The sequence below is a fragment of the Eptatretus burgeri genome, chromosome 12 (genome assembly GCF_056783735.1).
Source record: "Eptatretus burgeri isolate ZD-2024b chromosome 12, Ebu_testis_v1, whole genome shotgun sequence".
NCBI classification, from domain to species: domain Eukaryota; kingdom Metazoa; phylum Chordata; class Myxini; order Myxiniformes; family Myxinidae; genus Eptatretus; species Eptatretus burgeri.
Genome location: NC_140972.1, coordinates 44,678,552 through 44,694,663, shown reverse-complemented (window position 1 = coordinate 44,694,663; position 16,112 = coordinate 44,678,552). Strand labels below are relative to the sequence as shown.

General features: G+C 41.5%; 1 protein-coding gene across 4 annotated transcripts in view; it reads left to right on the top strand.

Annotated features, from left to right (window-relative positions):
* The window catches only part of LOC147015516 (RNA-binding protein with multiple splicing 2-like), a 232,663-nt gene that overhangs the window by 25,803 nt on the left and 190,748 nt on the right, over window positions 1-16,112 (top strand). The window contains exon 1 of one of the 4 annotated variants that reach the window (XM_085850297.1): window positions 14,265-14,309. The exons of the other annotated variants lie outside the window; for them this stretch is intronic. Coding sequence (XP_085706423.1) covers window positions 14,280-14,309 — 30 coding nt within the window. The 5' untranslated portion in view covers window positions 14,265-14,279. Of the gene's footprint in view, window positions 1-14,264; window positions 14,310-16,112 lie in introns of those variants that run through there. 4 annotated transcript variants of the gene reach the window in all.

The following is a 16,112-nucleotide window of genomic DNA, read 5'->3' as shown; positions in this document are numbered from 1 at the left end:
ATACCATACAAGGTCAGCTAGTCAGGGACGATTTAGATTGTTAGAACGCAGCACCGAGTGAGCACGCTAACAGGAACTGAGCAGGTATGCTGCAGAGCTGCTGCCTGCTCATGGAGACATGCCACAAAGCTCCAAATAACTTTTCATTCAGTTACCACGTTTTATTCGATGAAAGTTTGCCTCTTCCGAGGTTCATTGAATACAATTCACTTTTTTTTTTTTCAAATACAGTACTGTATGCTGCTATATTTGATTGCGTCGTGTTTCTTTCGATAATATTATTATACCATGATTTACTCTATCGGTGTGTGCCACTACAGTAATTTTAAGTACCTTTTATTCTATTCTCTCCTTAAAGCACTTTGAGTTTTAACAGAGCAGTTAGATATCCGTCATGCGGTCACCTGTTTAATGTGGTCAAACTGAGTTTGATCATGCGGTCACCATCTTGATGCGATTGAAATTTCTTGTGCACAGGTCATTAATGTTGTCACCGTGTCCAATGCTCGTGCTGCAAGGAAGAATACCATATACGGTAATTTAAGTATGCTTTGATCCACTGCTTGGCCTCTATCCATCCATTGGGACCATACCCTTTGCACATCCTTGGCTATTGGGCACAATCCTGGACGGGTCACCACTCCGACACAGTATACCAGCAAGCTGGCACTCATTTTGCCGACCTCGGAAGGATGACAGGCACAGTCAATCCCACCTGGTATTAATTCAACAGCCGAGTAGGATTTGAACTCAGAATCCCGGGACACCAAGCCCACCACCCTAACCATTAAGCCAACACCAGGCATGTGGTCCACCAAACACCAGGCATGTGGCATGTGGTCACTAAAGTTGATTTCAACAAGAAAACTTGGTGAATTACTGAACAAGCACAAAAAACATCTTGTTAGTCCATGTGGTTTTTCACCCACTGATGACATCATCCATAATGTCTGCATTGTAAACAGTAAGTTGAGTATTAACTATCTTGCACTTTGATGCACATCATGCAAGTGGACATGAACATTGATTTCCTGTGCCGGACTCACGTCGACTGTGAAAATGAACAAAAGTCTTTTTCTTTTTTTCATTCGGGACAGTCAAAATGTACTGAATTTTGATCAATTTGGAATGTATTGGCAAATACATTACATTAGTGCAAAACGCTTCATTGTGCACAAGTATAGTATGGCATTTCTGTATGACAACTCCAGAATTCATCGTTGATACCTCATTACTTGGACCCGTACCTTTGACCGTGGAACTGGTTGTGTGTTGCAAGGATGTTAAAGCAACTGTAGATCGAAAATATTTCCCTGCATATGTTGTAAAAAATAAATCAATTGAAAAACATTTTGAATAATCTGAGATGCTCTTGCTTTGCACAATGGTGATCATATGAAATGCAGCCTTTATTATGTTCTTTAGCTTTTCCTTGAAATCTCTATTCATGTTTATACTTTTTATCTGTCAGATACTTTGTGTATTCCATTTACGGAGTATTCATTATTCACTGCTCTTCGATGCAAACCTGTTATGGGTTTTGCAAATTGTTTACAAGAAACTTTAAGTGAGGCATTTCCATGTCCAATAATGCACTGCAGTTTTAAGCCAATAAGGAAAATGAAAAATGTTTTGAACAATTTTCAGGATTACTTTGTTAGCATTAGGATTGGTTAAATTCATTTTTATGAAATGTTGCAGCTGTTGTGGTTCCAGTGTAGATTTGGCTCAGTTCATATGAAGTTATGTCACACACACACACACACACACACACACACACACACACACACACACACACATACACACACATACACACACACACATACACACACACATACACATACACATACACATACACATACACATACACACACATTCTTTGCAAAGTGAGAGCGTCAGCTATACTCAAGCAGTCTCTTGGAAAGGGTTACAATCCTGGGCAGGTCATCATTCCGATACAAGATACTCAACTGAGGATGCAGGAATCTGTATAATATGTTCAGGGTGCAGGTGATAACCCGCTGTTTTCTCACTAAAAGACCTTATGATATTCAACTTCCAATCCATCAACTTTATGCTGGCAGACAGGACGCCCAGTTTGACCCATCCCATCCATCAATTGGGACCATACTCTGTGCAGAGCATTAGTGCTGCCTAAGCAGTCTCCTTGGCTATTGGGCACAACTCTGGACAGGTCTCCGCTGTGACACAGGACTCATTTTTGCAAGCTTTTTTGTGCAAGCAAGCTAGCACTCATTTTGCCAACCTCAGAAGGATGACTGTCAGAGTCAAACCCACCTGCTTTTAATTCAACAGCCAAATGGGATTTGAACTCAGGATTCTAGGATCCCAAGCCCACCACTCTAACCATGAAGCCAACACCAGACATATACCAGTTTGACCCCCATCCCTTGAATGGCACACACACACACTAATGCCTTATCCTGCATACAAAACTCCTGATGACAGTTTATAGCAGGGTCGACATTTGAACCCAGGTTAGTCGGCTCAAAGGTGAGTGTGCATACCTGGAGGCTGTCCTTTCAGCCCAATGTTCACAAGCAAATGGGGTAAATATAAATCTGATTTGAATAATTTAGCAGAAGGCATTTGTGGGAGTATGCTGAATTTGGAATGTATTTAGCTCATTCCACATCATCCAGACCATGTTTCCCTCGAATCTCTATTTCTCGAGTTTTTCACAGGCTACAGGGAATGGGTGGGAAATGTTCAGTGTGAAAAGCCATTAGCAAGGCTGTGAACCCCAAATATAATTGTTGGTGAAAAACACCCATTTGTAATATGAAATGTCCAAATGTGGTTTTGGCATATAGGATATTAAATGTGGTTGTTTGTTACTAATATTATAGACTTGTGAGGTCTAAACTGTTATGATTATGAATCCTGCAAAAAGGCAAAAAAAAAGGGGGGGGGGATTGTTGGTTGAAATGCCTGCTTGAATTTTCCTTGTGCTTTATACTAGTTGAGGTTAAGGTCATAAATTTTGTGACGTACATTCGGTAACCCTATTTTAAATTCAAGTTGATACTTCTCAACATTCTAAAAATTTATCGTTCACAACTTCGACGTTTTCTGCGAGCTTCAGTCGGAAAAGTTTTTCTTCCTTTCCACTGTAGGAACTTGCACGCAAATTGCCTCAAGGATAAAACTTTAAGGTTGCTCTTGAAACCAAGTTACGGCGATATCGTTGCATTCGCAATCGGTGGCTCCTAAATAGTTGTGAATTCAACCGTTTTATCACGCGTCTCACTGAAGTGCCAACAAATAGCTCAAATCACGAGATTGAACAATGGGAAACTAGTCTTCATATGGACTCGAGTTGGCCTGCTTTGGTGGAAAAATAATGGCCGCTAATTTTCTCCAACAAACTTTGTGACATAAACAATGCGAGCTCTTCATAAAAAAACGAGGGAACTAGAATGGCACTCGGTACAGCGCGTGCATACCTCCGTCAGGTTGAACAGTTTGCATTTTGTACCCCAATGATCGTCCGGATCTGCATCTGGACCTCAACCAAAATTGATGCGGCTTGTTCTTGTCACCTGACCTAACTTATCCACAAGTTTTTGAGATATTGTGCTATATATCATGTTTGTCCCTGTCTCTCAATGGCGAAGAATCGTTTGGGTATTTTAAGAAATTATCGGATCCACATAGTCAACAAAATCGAATAGATACCTTGTTACATACCCAACCTGTTTTGTCCGAATCAGTCCATAACTTTTTTAGATATTGTTTTTGGCCCGATCACTCAATGGTAAAGAATCACTTTAAAAATTATCGGATCCTGATCTTCACCGAAATCGAATCGTTTCGTGCTTGGAGCACACCAAACCTGTCCATTATGTTTTGGCCAAATCCGTCCATAACATTTTGAGATATCCTGCTCACAGACAGACAGACAGACAGACGGACAGACAGGGGTGAAAACATAATATCTGTCCACCTTAGGTGGTGGAGGTAATCAAAACAGCTGACACCTTCTCTCTCGGAGGGCTCACATCTGAAATGCCACTTCACCTTCTCTCCTACGGTGGTTAGAAAGTTTATTTATTTATTTATTTTTTTTCCAACGGTTGGACAACAAACTTAGTTGTTAATAATCATTCGGTTATTGGCTAGCAACAAACAAACCCTTGCCATCCTAATCGTTTGTACACTTATACTGCCTATATCATGTGTTTAAAAGGCTGACGGCATAGCTCAGAGGTAACACAATCACCTTTTAACTGTCTCTTTTAAGCTCAATACCGGAATTGACGACAAACTATCATCATGGCGCTTTTCAGGCCAATTGTGTGCCATAAATCAGGTGGTTTGTTAAGTTGGAGTCTCATTTGCCAGCATTGGTTGCTGGTGTGGCGTGAAAGATCCCATGGTCTTAAAGAGTCGGTGATTGTGGCCTGCATTCTGCTCAAATTCAAAATTCCTGCCTTAAACTACAGGGGGCATTGCATCAGTGCCATATCTGCAACCTCTCCACCCCCTCCTTTCCACTCGCACCCCCAAGCACCTATAAATGGTGCAACTACGAATTATCCTATCCATGCAAGGTGAAAGGTGGGGTTAAGCAATTGGTTCTCTTTTGTCTGTCCCTCCATCCATCCATCCATCCATCCATCCATTGAGACCATATTCTGTACAGAGCGTTGGTTTTGCCTAAGCAGTCTCCTTGGCTATTGGGCACAATCCTGGATGGGTCGCCACTCCGACACAGGATACTAGCATGCTGGCATTCATTTTGCCGACCTCGGAAGGATGATAGGCTGAGTTAACCCCACCTGGTATTAATTCAACAGCTGAGCGGGATTTGAACTCAGGACTTTTGGATCCCAAGCCCACAACCCTAACCATTACGCCAACACCAGGCATTCCATCCATCCGTCCATCCACAAACGTCAGTTTATGATCGAGGAACAATTTAACTTCAATTGAATGTTAGATTTTGAACATGAATTGGAAAATTAACCTGCAGTTTAGCAGTAATTTGACTCTGAATTTGCCCCGATCGCACAAGCACAAAGAGGAGTGAGATATTTTTTTTTACTCTGTCTGCCTGTCTGGCAGTCGAATAAAATTGAAAATCATTGCAAACATGAAATCTACAATTTTTAAGGATGTCATAATGGACACATAAAACGGGCATGAAGAACTAATGTAATGTGTTAGATAAGGTGGTGTAATAGCCACTGTGTTAACGGTGGTAAACTTCCGAAGTTAATTATTTTATCACCTTCTTATTGTTTCCAAAAACCTCCAGTTTTGCAGTACTTGAACATTTTAAATAAGGTTGTGCATAAGACACTGCACAATGGTGCTAAACCTCCAGAGTTGTTTCTATACAGCCTTTAAAATCATTATTTTATTTCAATTTAATCATCTACTTGAACACCGAATGAGGTAACATGTTCTATAAACTCTATAGTTGAATGCTGTTACAATATGTATTTGTGAAATAAATTATCATAACAAGGAGCTGATACTTAGTCCCTGCCTTTTGGGTGGTATGAGGAATAGATCTGTATAATATGAAAGCTAAATCTTGAACGGTTTTTGAAATATCTCGTACATACGCCATGTCACCGGGATGGCTGCCATGGCAACATAATTCGGCCAATCACAGCCTCGATCTAATCAGGTTCAGATAATGTCATGAGGAATAGATATCTGCAATATGAAAGTCAGATACAAAAACAAGTGTTTGAAAAATCACATACACAAAACTACATGGACAGATGATCAGTCATGGATGGATGATTAGTTGGTCGGTCAGACACACGGAGTTCATTTTAATGCCCCCCCCCCCCGTCTCCGGTCTTGTCGGATGGGCAAGGGACAATAATAATAATAATAAAAAATAATAATAATAACAATCACATGTTTAACGAGAACGGTAGAGTGCATTGTCTTGCCTCACACGTTCATGCTGAACAAAAATACCATTGTTAAATGAACACACTACCATTATGGCCCACTTCTGTTATGGCCCATATACCCGTATCATCCATGTGCCCTATTATGTCAGTTTCTTAGCATGGGTGATGAACATCATAAATTTAATTCTACACTCAATTTGGGTCAGAAATCAGATATATGAAGTTTCAGATTTTTGGATTAGGATTTCAATTCAACCAATTATGGCTGGAATACCACTTCACCGATGATGTCATCGTTATCACCCTATATACCGCATGGGGGAATTGATGACATTTGCCAAGTTTCAATTTTTTTCGTTGAGCAGTTTCAGCGAAAATAATTAATGTCCACATTTTTTCCTTTCATCCAATATTGGTGCCATATCATGAGACCTATGACATCAGAGTTATCAATGATATATTCTCCATGGGGAGTCCCTCCTATGTTTAATGTTTCACATCAATCGGACAAGTGGTTGCAGAGAAAACCATTTTTAAAGCAAATCATATAGGTGCGGACACAGACAGACAGAGAGACAGACTCATTGGAATAGTCTTGCATCCCCTTTGAGGCGAGACAAATGAATTATTTTCAAAACATCAAACATTAATTCCTGAAATGATAAAGTTGATACTCAAATAACCTGCATATTTTACATAGTTATAAATAAGAGGGAAACTTGTTGACAAAATTTGAATTGCAAAAATGTTATTGGTACATGATCACTGAAGGTTTTGTACTTTTTAGCTTCAATTGTGCCACAGTGTGTTTTTGAAAGCAACTACTGTACTCATTTTTAGTATGAAATGAAATATTTTCCTGACATTTTTACATTAAAATTTCAGAATGAATAATGTCTGAAAATGTAATTAAGTGTGTAATTCTGCCGAGCCTGTGGTTACAGCAAGCACTTTGACCTTTTTTGCTATCAATTTGATATATATTTTATTTTTTGTTTTTTTACAAAAATGTAATTGTAAATCCTGCACTGAAATGTGTGTTTATAAAATGACACTTCAATTGCCTTCACGAGTGGATTCTTTTCGCCCAACTCAACTGGTCCAGAGTATACATCATGCTGAGGGTTTGTCCAACTTTGCTTGTTTTTCCATTGTTATATCCAAAAAACCTAAAATGTGTTCAGCAGTCAGAAAGATACTTAGTGAAAATGTGTCAAGTAATTTTTTTGTATTGAATGCCAAATAAGTTATCTTATTGGAGGTTGGGGGAAAGGATCTGGTGCTGATTGCAATCCGAAATTTTTTTTTTGGTGAGACCATTGGCCATACCCAATGTGTTGGATTCACAACCCATATCTTTATGAATGATGATTACAAGGAACATCAACACAGCAGGGTGCCATTCAGCCCATCAAGCTTCTACTTTGATTGCCAACCTGTGATTGTTTGTCGATATTCTATCCTTTTATGCTGAGCATCAAGCAAGGAACCAGCACATAACATTTAAAAAGTTTTTCCTATGTCTTGGCCAGGGTTCGAATGGCCAACCTCCCAGAGTCGAAGCGGATGCCGTAATCATTATGCCACCAAGTCTGATAAATGACGATGATTACTACTCCTTTCTAGATTTTACCATGTTATGCTTTTCTTTTTCTTACTACTATCCTCAGTGTCTTTTGACTCTTCAGATCATTTCCTCTTGAAAGTGTCTTTTTTCACTTTCTTCAGCGATCCGCAGAGGAATTGCCTTGGTTGGCTGTTTAATAATGTAGATGGTTTTGACCTGGGGTCTGCTATCTCTTTCATAGTCGAGCCTCCCATCTCTAACTGCAGACATCAACTGTACCAGGGACTCCTTTCACAACACTGCTTTCTCTCTTTTTGTATAAATTTGAGGCTCATGGAAGAACCAGAACACAAAACAGAACAGAACAGTTGTAATCGGAAACACACCAACAGCAGGTTTAGGAGACAGAAAAGAGGGACACTTGGCGAACACTAAGTGTAAGCGGAGGGAGTGGAATATTCAAGAGATTAACAAGCTAGATGCAAGATCAAATGCAACAAGAAAGGGGCTGAAAGAAGAAGAGGAAGAAGGGACAACGGGGAATGAAGCAGCAATCAAACAAAAATACAGAAACTATGGTGAAGGAATTTGTTCAGGGTGTCATCAATGATCTCCCTCACTCTCTGGAAAATCCTTTTTATCTCTTTGTTGATGACTCTACCCTCTACCGTACCATCTGTCATCCCTCAGACCGGCAAGCAGCAGCCTTTTCACTCTTTACAGATCTGGAGAAAATCACAAACTCGTCCAACACGTGGAACATGTCTTTCAATCCTGAAAAATCTCACACTCTCATGATATCTCTCTGAAAGGACTGTCTGGAACCCCCCCCCCCCATCTACTTGCTCAACAATCCTCTTGAAGTCCTTTCCTTCAAGCATCTGGGTCTCACTATCTGCCATGATCTTTCCTGGGAAAGCCAAATTTCCAAGTTGGCCTCCAAAGCTAGTCGCCGATTGGGCATCCTCCGTTGTGCAAAGTCCTTCCTCGGCCCACCTGAGCTCCTGACCACATACAAAGCTTTCATCCACAGCCTGATAGAGTACTGCTCTCCCCTCTGGGCTAGTGCTCCTGCCGCTCACCTTTCTCGGCTTCACGCTGTGTAAACCAAGGCATTTAGGATCATTGGTTTCTTCGGTGGTGAGGCTGAGTCTTTGGGTCTCACTCTCTCACCACAGGCAGGTCGGTGGTCTTTGTTTTCTACCGTCTCCTCTCCGGTCTTGCCCCCTCCCCCGCTCTGTCTGTGATATGTTCCCCCCAAATTTCTACAGGGCGCATAAGGTCCGTTAGCAACCCCCTTCTGGTTAAACTACCAAAATCAAGAATCACTGCTCACCTTCATTCCTCTTTTTTCCCGACTTTGGAACAAACTCCCACTCTCTTCAACCCCACTTTTCCCTCCAGGTCTTCAAAACAGCTGTTCATTACCATCTCGTATCTTCCCCCATCCAAAACCACGATCCTTTCTACCCCTGTTAATCAACCCCAAACCCACTTCCTTCAAATTTCCTGCTTTCCTTCCTTAAAGTCCTTGTGGTGTCCATCTTGTTTACCCCGTGTGTCCCACTCCCTTCCACAGATCTCCTCATGTGTGTATTCCCCACTGGTTTGTGCTTCCCTCTTGTCTCCTGCTCCCCTTGTTATATGTTCTCTGTGTAAGCTCCAATACAAGCCTTGACATTCTATACAACATTATTTTAAAAACAAAAAAGGGAGAGGGGTAAAAAAAACAACCGAGAAGGAAAGGGGTGAGCTTGGGGAGGGTTAATGAGCATTGAAAATATCATGAGTATGCATGGGGGATGACCTGGGGAGGTGAAGAAGCATATTGAAGCCCTGGAAGGAAGAATGAGATTGACCATATTGTTTAAGTTTGTTCCACAGTTGAGAAAAGAGGAATGAGTGTAGGGGAGTTTTAACCACATGTGGGTACCTGGCAGACCATCTGTGCCCTGGAGAAACCTGGAGATGGGATGAGGGATGGGGGAGTGCAGGGAGGAGAGGGAGCAGACAGAGCACAGAAAGGGTTAGCCTTCCCAAGTGAAAGCTTCGGCTCACTTCAATTCTTCATTCTCCTTTTCTTTCATCCTTGGAATGCTGTCCCCATATCTGTTTCATTATGCTCTTTTCTCCAGTACTTTCTGAAATGTAGCAAACATCTTCCAATCTTCCATCTAGGAAATCTTCCAAACAAGCATATTTGAGCTTTTTTGCCCTGACCCGCCATTCCCCCCCCCACTAATTGCTCCTATTCTCAGAATGTAGTATGTCTGGGCATTTTTTCTTCTCTTCTGGGTCCTCTCCACGCCTATTTTGGTCTGTTGACCTTTTTCCATTGTCATCCAGATCTTATTCTTCTTCTGTCATATGCAGCACACAGCTGCAGGTAGCATCATTTGCTTGGGGTGCAGCCATGTCACTGATGCAGTGCCCCCTGGAGTTGAAAGCAGGAATTTGGAATTTGGCCATTGTGCCAGCGATAACGGCTGGCGTACTCGTAGCGAAGGACACCGTGGGATGTTTAACATCCACCAACTAATAATTCAGATGGGATGCCCAGTTTAACGTCTATTTAAGGGACAGCACACTCATTGATGAATTTCCCTAATCCAGCTCACCCGTAAGCCTTGATTCTGTGTATGAAAAAACAGAGTTGAGATGTGAATAATTCCATCAAATATTGAGTTACAAATGAGATGTATGTGCTATGTTATCGTGTGTAAACCAGAAATCCATTGATTCCACATCTCTGAGTGTGAGGCATCAGATATCCACTGTAAGTACAAGCATTAATCGCTGATAATTTTTCCTGTGCAAAGGTTGATACTCCACTGTCGGGTGTAGCTGAACCAAAGCACAAATTTGTATTTCAACTACGTTATCAAATCACAACAGCCTACTCTTTGTGAAAGTCACATTGGGATCTTGAATACACAGGCAAGGGTTAGCTGGCTTAACACCCCCTTTGCAAAATTTGCATGCAATAGTGCAATAGTCAGACTGCAAAACACCTGGGCGATATTTTGTGGTCAAATTCCGTCCGTCCCCCCAATCCTCCAACCCCTTGATAAAGAACGAAATCTAGATTATACAATTCACCGGCCAGTTCCGGACAAATTGGTTTGAGAAAGTAATATGACGGTCAGTAGATCACACAGACCTGCCAGTGAATCTTACCTTAAAATTATTTCACACCCTTTAATAAAACATTAAACTCACTCTAAGTTTTTTTTATCACCTATTGCAGGCTTAATCTATCAACATGGAAATGGAAGTAAAAGGGGAGTGGGTTGGGGGGTGGGGGGAAGCTTCATTTGTTCATTTTTGAGCATGGCATCCTTTATTCACTTAAACAGGTGAAACATTTAAGGTTTTATTATAAAAGTAACCAATGTATGATAATATGCGAGCTTTGTTTCAAATTGCATGCATGGGTTTTCATCAAGCGTGTTGTTGAATTCACTTCTTCATAACCTCGTCTCTAACGTTCTTTAAATATCAGATCAGGTGATCCTCTTTTCGAAAACGATTGGGTTTATTCATAAATAATTCCTTCACTTGTTTATAAATTTCTTATTTCGATGCATTGAACTGAATATATTTTGTTTTAATTTTCTTTTCTTCTTCAACTGTTGCACCGGTTTTCCTTTGGTTGTTCGAGTGCATGTGCCACTAGCTAACCATGTATGTCTATATCAACATGGCTCTGGTATTATCTATTGATAAAGTAAATGTACGAATAAATCCTATAGAAAAGCAAACAGCCTTTAGGTTTTCACACTCATCTCTTCCAGAAATCTTATTTCCCATTCATGTAAGTTGGGGGAAGAGCCCTGGAGAAATGGAACTCAGGTTTTTTTTTTGGAAACTGAATTTATGCTTCACAGCAGAATTTTCTCTTCCCAGTCAAGCATACGTTCTTCATCATTTACGAAAAGCTTGCAAATAGACTGTTATACTGAACTACACTCATCATGTGGTCTGGAATTCAAACCATATCAGACATAGAATCACTTACTCTCCAGCAGCCTTTGACAAAAATTCTTACGAATCTAAATTCATGGACATGTGAATCATGGACAGTGAATAAGAAAGAAAGGAAGATGATTGACAGTTTTGAAATGTGGTTTTGGCGACTAATGTTAACAATTCCAAGAAGAAAAAATACAAATCAGTGCTTGAAGAAATTTAACCACCATGTATATTAGAAGCGCTGATGCTAAAACAGAAACTGTCATACTTTGATCACATCATGCATGCAGAAAACGAAAGTCTGGAGAAATCAACCATGATGGGTATAGTTGAAAATGGAAGAAAAGGGAGAGGCAGACAGTGTATGTGTTTTTGATGGATGGGGTAAAGGGTGCAACCACGCTGTCATTGCCATAGCTTTGGGAAGCAGTGCAGGAAAGGGATGTTTGGAGAGATCTGATCATGACTTTATGGAACTAGATAACTAATCTAAATTTAATCAACGTAATAAAAAGGAAAACCGAGAACTAGAATTGGCTCTGTTATTAACGATGTGGAACGTGGGACCAGCTTCAAGAATATGACGATCACTTTGTTTTTGACTTCGGTTTATAAGTTCCAGTTCCACCTTTTAATGTTTGTCTTCGACTTTGAATCATAAACTCCACTTTTATCATTGTGTAGCAACCCATTAGAATGTAGACAATAAGTTTTATGTCACAACCTTTGACCTTTTTACATAAAAAAATGATATACCTTTGAGCTGTTAAATAAAGAGCTCTTTCTGGTCACTCATTCTTGATTCACTTAATTTATTTATTTGCTTGCAGAATGCAAGCACAATCCACCTTATCAAATATGTAAAGTTTTTTTTTTTCACAATGAAATATATAATGCCGATATTTATTATGTCTGTAAGTAGGATGTACTCCATTATCTGCTTGCATTGTAGGTGTGCGCGTGCTTGCATATGGGATCTGGCATGATGGTTTTGACACTCGCCTCCCATCTGTTCAGCCTGGGTTTGAATCTCGCACCAGCTTAAAACTGTCACCCAAGTGTTTCACAGGCAGGGCGAATCGTCAATGTGTATACCATCCTTCGGATGGACGTTAAACCGGGCATCCTGTCTGCTGGCATTCGTTTGTGGGTGTTAAAGATCCTACGGCATCCGTGGCGAAGAGTATGCGAGCTGTCGCCGGCACTCTGAACAAATTACATTCCTGCCCTAACTACTGCTGAGAAGGTAATTGCAAGCCATCCAGTACAGTATATTCCTTGCCAATAAACTGCTCTGGCAACACTGATGCTCTGTAGTCGAGTATGATAAATCAGCATATATATTTATATATGTATATATCTTCTTCTTCTTTCGGCTGCTCCCGTTTGGGGTCGCCACAGCGGATCATCCGTTATGATCCGCATAATGATTTGGCACAGGTTTTACACCGGATGCCCTTCCTGACGCAACCCTGGTTGCCTCTTACGACACAAGGATATCGTACACCTATTTTAACCGGGGCATACACCGGGCCCAGTATACTGGTACTCACTTCGCCGACCTCGGAAGGATGACAGGCTGAGTCAACCTCCTGGTGTATTAATTCAGTGGCCCAACGGGGCTTGAACTCAGGACCTTTTGGGTCCGAAGCCGCTGCCCAAGCCACTGCGCCAACACCAGGCTTAATATATATATATATATATATATATATATATATATATATATATATATATATACATACATACATACATACATACATACATACATACATACATACATACATACATACATACATACATACATACATACAGGTATATATGCCTAATGAAGCCTGGTGTTGGCGCACTAATTAGGGCAGCGGCTTGGGATCCAAAAGGTCCTGAGTTCAAGCCCTGTTGGGCCACTGAATTAATACAGCAGGGGGTTGACTCAGCCTGTCATCCTTCCGAGGTCGGCGAAGTGAGTACCAGTGTACTGGCCCGGTGTATACCCCGGTTAAAATAAGTGTACCATATCCCTGTCTTTCGTAAGAGGCGACCAGGGTTGCGTCAGGAAGGGCATCCGGCGTAAAACATGTGCCAAATCACTATGCGGATCATGCGGATGGTCCGCTGTGGCGACCCTTAACGGGAGTAGCCGAAAGAAGAAGAAGAAGAAGATATATATATATATATATATGTATATATATATATATATATATATATATATATATATATATATATTTTAGTGTATTTCACATGCTGAATTTGTAGAAAAGCAAACAAACAAAAAAAATGACTTATCGCAAAGCTTTCAGAAGCAACATCACATTCTCCTCTTTTCATAACTAGATACATGCAAGGATATCGAGTTATGAAAAGAGATAAATAGGAGGTTGCTGTCAATATACAATTATAAGTCAACCTCTTTCACATATTCATGAGTTCTCGCATCACCATTGCAGGTGGGCCAATTCGTGTGAAAAGGCAGCAGTTTTTTTAACTTGATGTTTTATTCACCATTACACATTGCTTCATGCTCACACAATGCTGTGTGCTTTTTCACTCTCTCTCACCAAAATCTGTCATCTCAAACTGTCCACAATTCCTTGGAGCATGCAATAGTCTGTCATCACACAAAAGAGCAGCGAGCCGATGTGTACGGAAATGCTGAAAACAAACTTTGCACTCTGTTGAGCACCAGGATAATTGTCAAACAATTGCTTTGATTTTTTTTCTTTCTTTGCAGTCTGAAACAGAGTTTAACCCCTATTATGAAAGAGTAGTTTTCCTTCTTAAAGGTTCGGCCCTTCCATCCATGTGGGCTTTCCAATGACAGACCCACTAATGAGGACCATTGTGACATGATGGTTCCAGCTGGCATCTTAACGATGGTGAGCATATTTTTTTTGTCTGAATCCTGACAACCCTCAGAATAGTTTATCGTTTTACTGCTGGATACCTTCTTGCAGTCGGCAAATAAAGTTAACTTGCAGGTGATGGAAAGATTGCAGTTGAGTGTCAAATAAGCATTCACACTAAATTGTAATGAGCAGATATGTATGAACGTTCTTGCATCTGTATAAGTTGGTCCACATCTGGTATGATTGTGACCTGTGTATAAATGTACTTGTGTATGATTATGACGACAAGACCTGCTTGCACGTACTGAACAGGTGATGTGTAATTCTGGGGCTAAAAATAGAGCAAGGTTTGGGGAAGATGGTCCATGCCTTCAACTAACATTCTCGGTCCTAGACTCCGAGTTATATTGTTATGTTTGTGGGGTAGATAAAGGGATTTCATAAGAAAGATAGGATTGTATGCAGTTGTTGGGTTGATGGACATGTAAGAGATATCTCGATGTAATTAAGTAGGGAGACTGTGAGCTTAAGTGTTACTTGTCACCACACCGGGGGGCGGTGCCATGTTAATTGGGTAGGGATCAAGGATAACTTTCCCAGTATGTAATTGCCCCCGTGTCACTTTTCCCTATGTTTTTGTACTCTAAGATCGGCAATAAAGGTAGGGTGCACGTCCCGAAAACAGCTACAAGCGGGCAGAAGACTCGCCTTCCTGTGTTTTCGTGTGAACAGGCCACGCCTTGTAGGCGGAGGTTTGATGGGCATTATGTGAGACGCATGAAGCGGAAGAGGGCATGGGAGGAGCAGATCAGATAGGAAGGTGGCAGAGTAATAACGAAGGGACGCACGCGGTCGTGCGAGGATGTTAGTCAGAGGATATGGAGGATCACACTTTTGCTCTCGGCATGACAAATGCTGCGCGATTCTCGTGTTCGTGTGGTGTGAATTGGCTCACGTGCTGAGCTGGACGTTGGCCGTTGATGTTTCAGCTGAGCCGTGAAGTGTGAACATTTCTGAGGAGGGAAGGAGAGCGTGCCTCGTGGCCTCCTCACGGGGCCTCAGAAATCGTGTGAGTCATCGTTGTGAACAGACAGGGTGCAAGAGAGGAACGGTCAGCATATTTGCTCATGAAAAGAAGATGCATGGAGTCTCTGAGCCTTGGTGTTGATTACCGCTCACAAATTGCCTGACGTATGTTCTTCCCGCTGTGGGAAAATGACTTGGCGCCATTCTTTTGGCGAGTCTACGAAGCACTTCGATTCCACATTCCACAAAGACCATCTGGACCATTCTCCTGATGCTAATCCTGCTCAACTGATTCTCTCAGCGAGGGAGCCTCGTGAGTGGAGGAGTCTAATGGGCCGACCACATGCCTCGTGGTTGCAGCAGGTTGATTCAGTCTTGCTCTATGGATGTGAGACTTTGACTCTGACCAGGGATCTGAGAAGAGACAATTCCTTTTGTACCAGGTCTCTTCGGAGAATCCTTGGCAATCGCTGGTTGGACTTTGTGTCCAAAGAGCGGTTGCTGAGAGAGACTCAAGTGAGATTTGTTACCTGCATAGTCCGTGAGCATCAGCTGCAGCTGTATGGACATGTGGCTCATTTTCCTGACACTGATCCTGCTCACCAGATTCTCCCAGCGAGGGAGCCTCATGAGTAGAGGAGGTCAATGGGTCGACCACGTGTCTCGTGGTTGTAGCAGGTTGATCAGCATCTCAAGTAGATGGGGATGGGCCAGGAATCTGCCTGGGGGATGGCCAGATGGAGGCCACTGGAGTATCTTTGGAAAGTGGACACAGCAACGCGTTGCTCCGGCGCATTCTCTCTTACC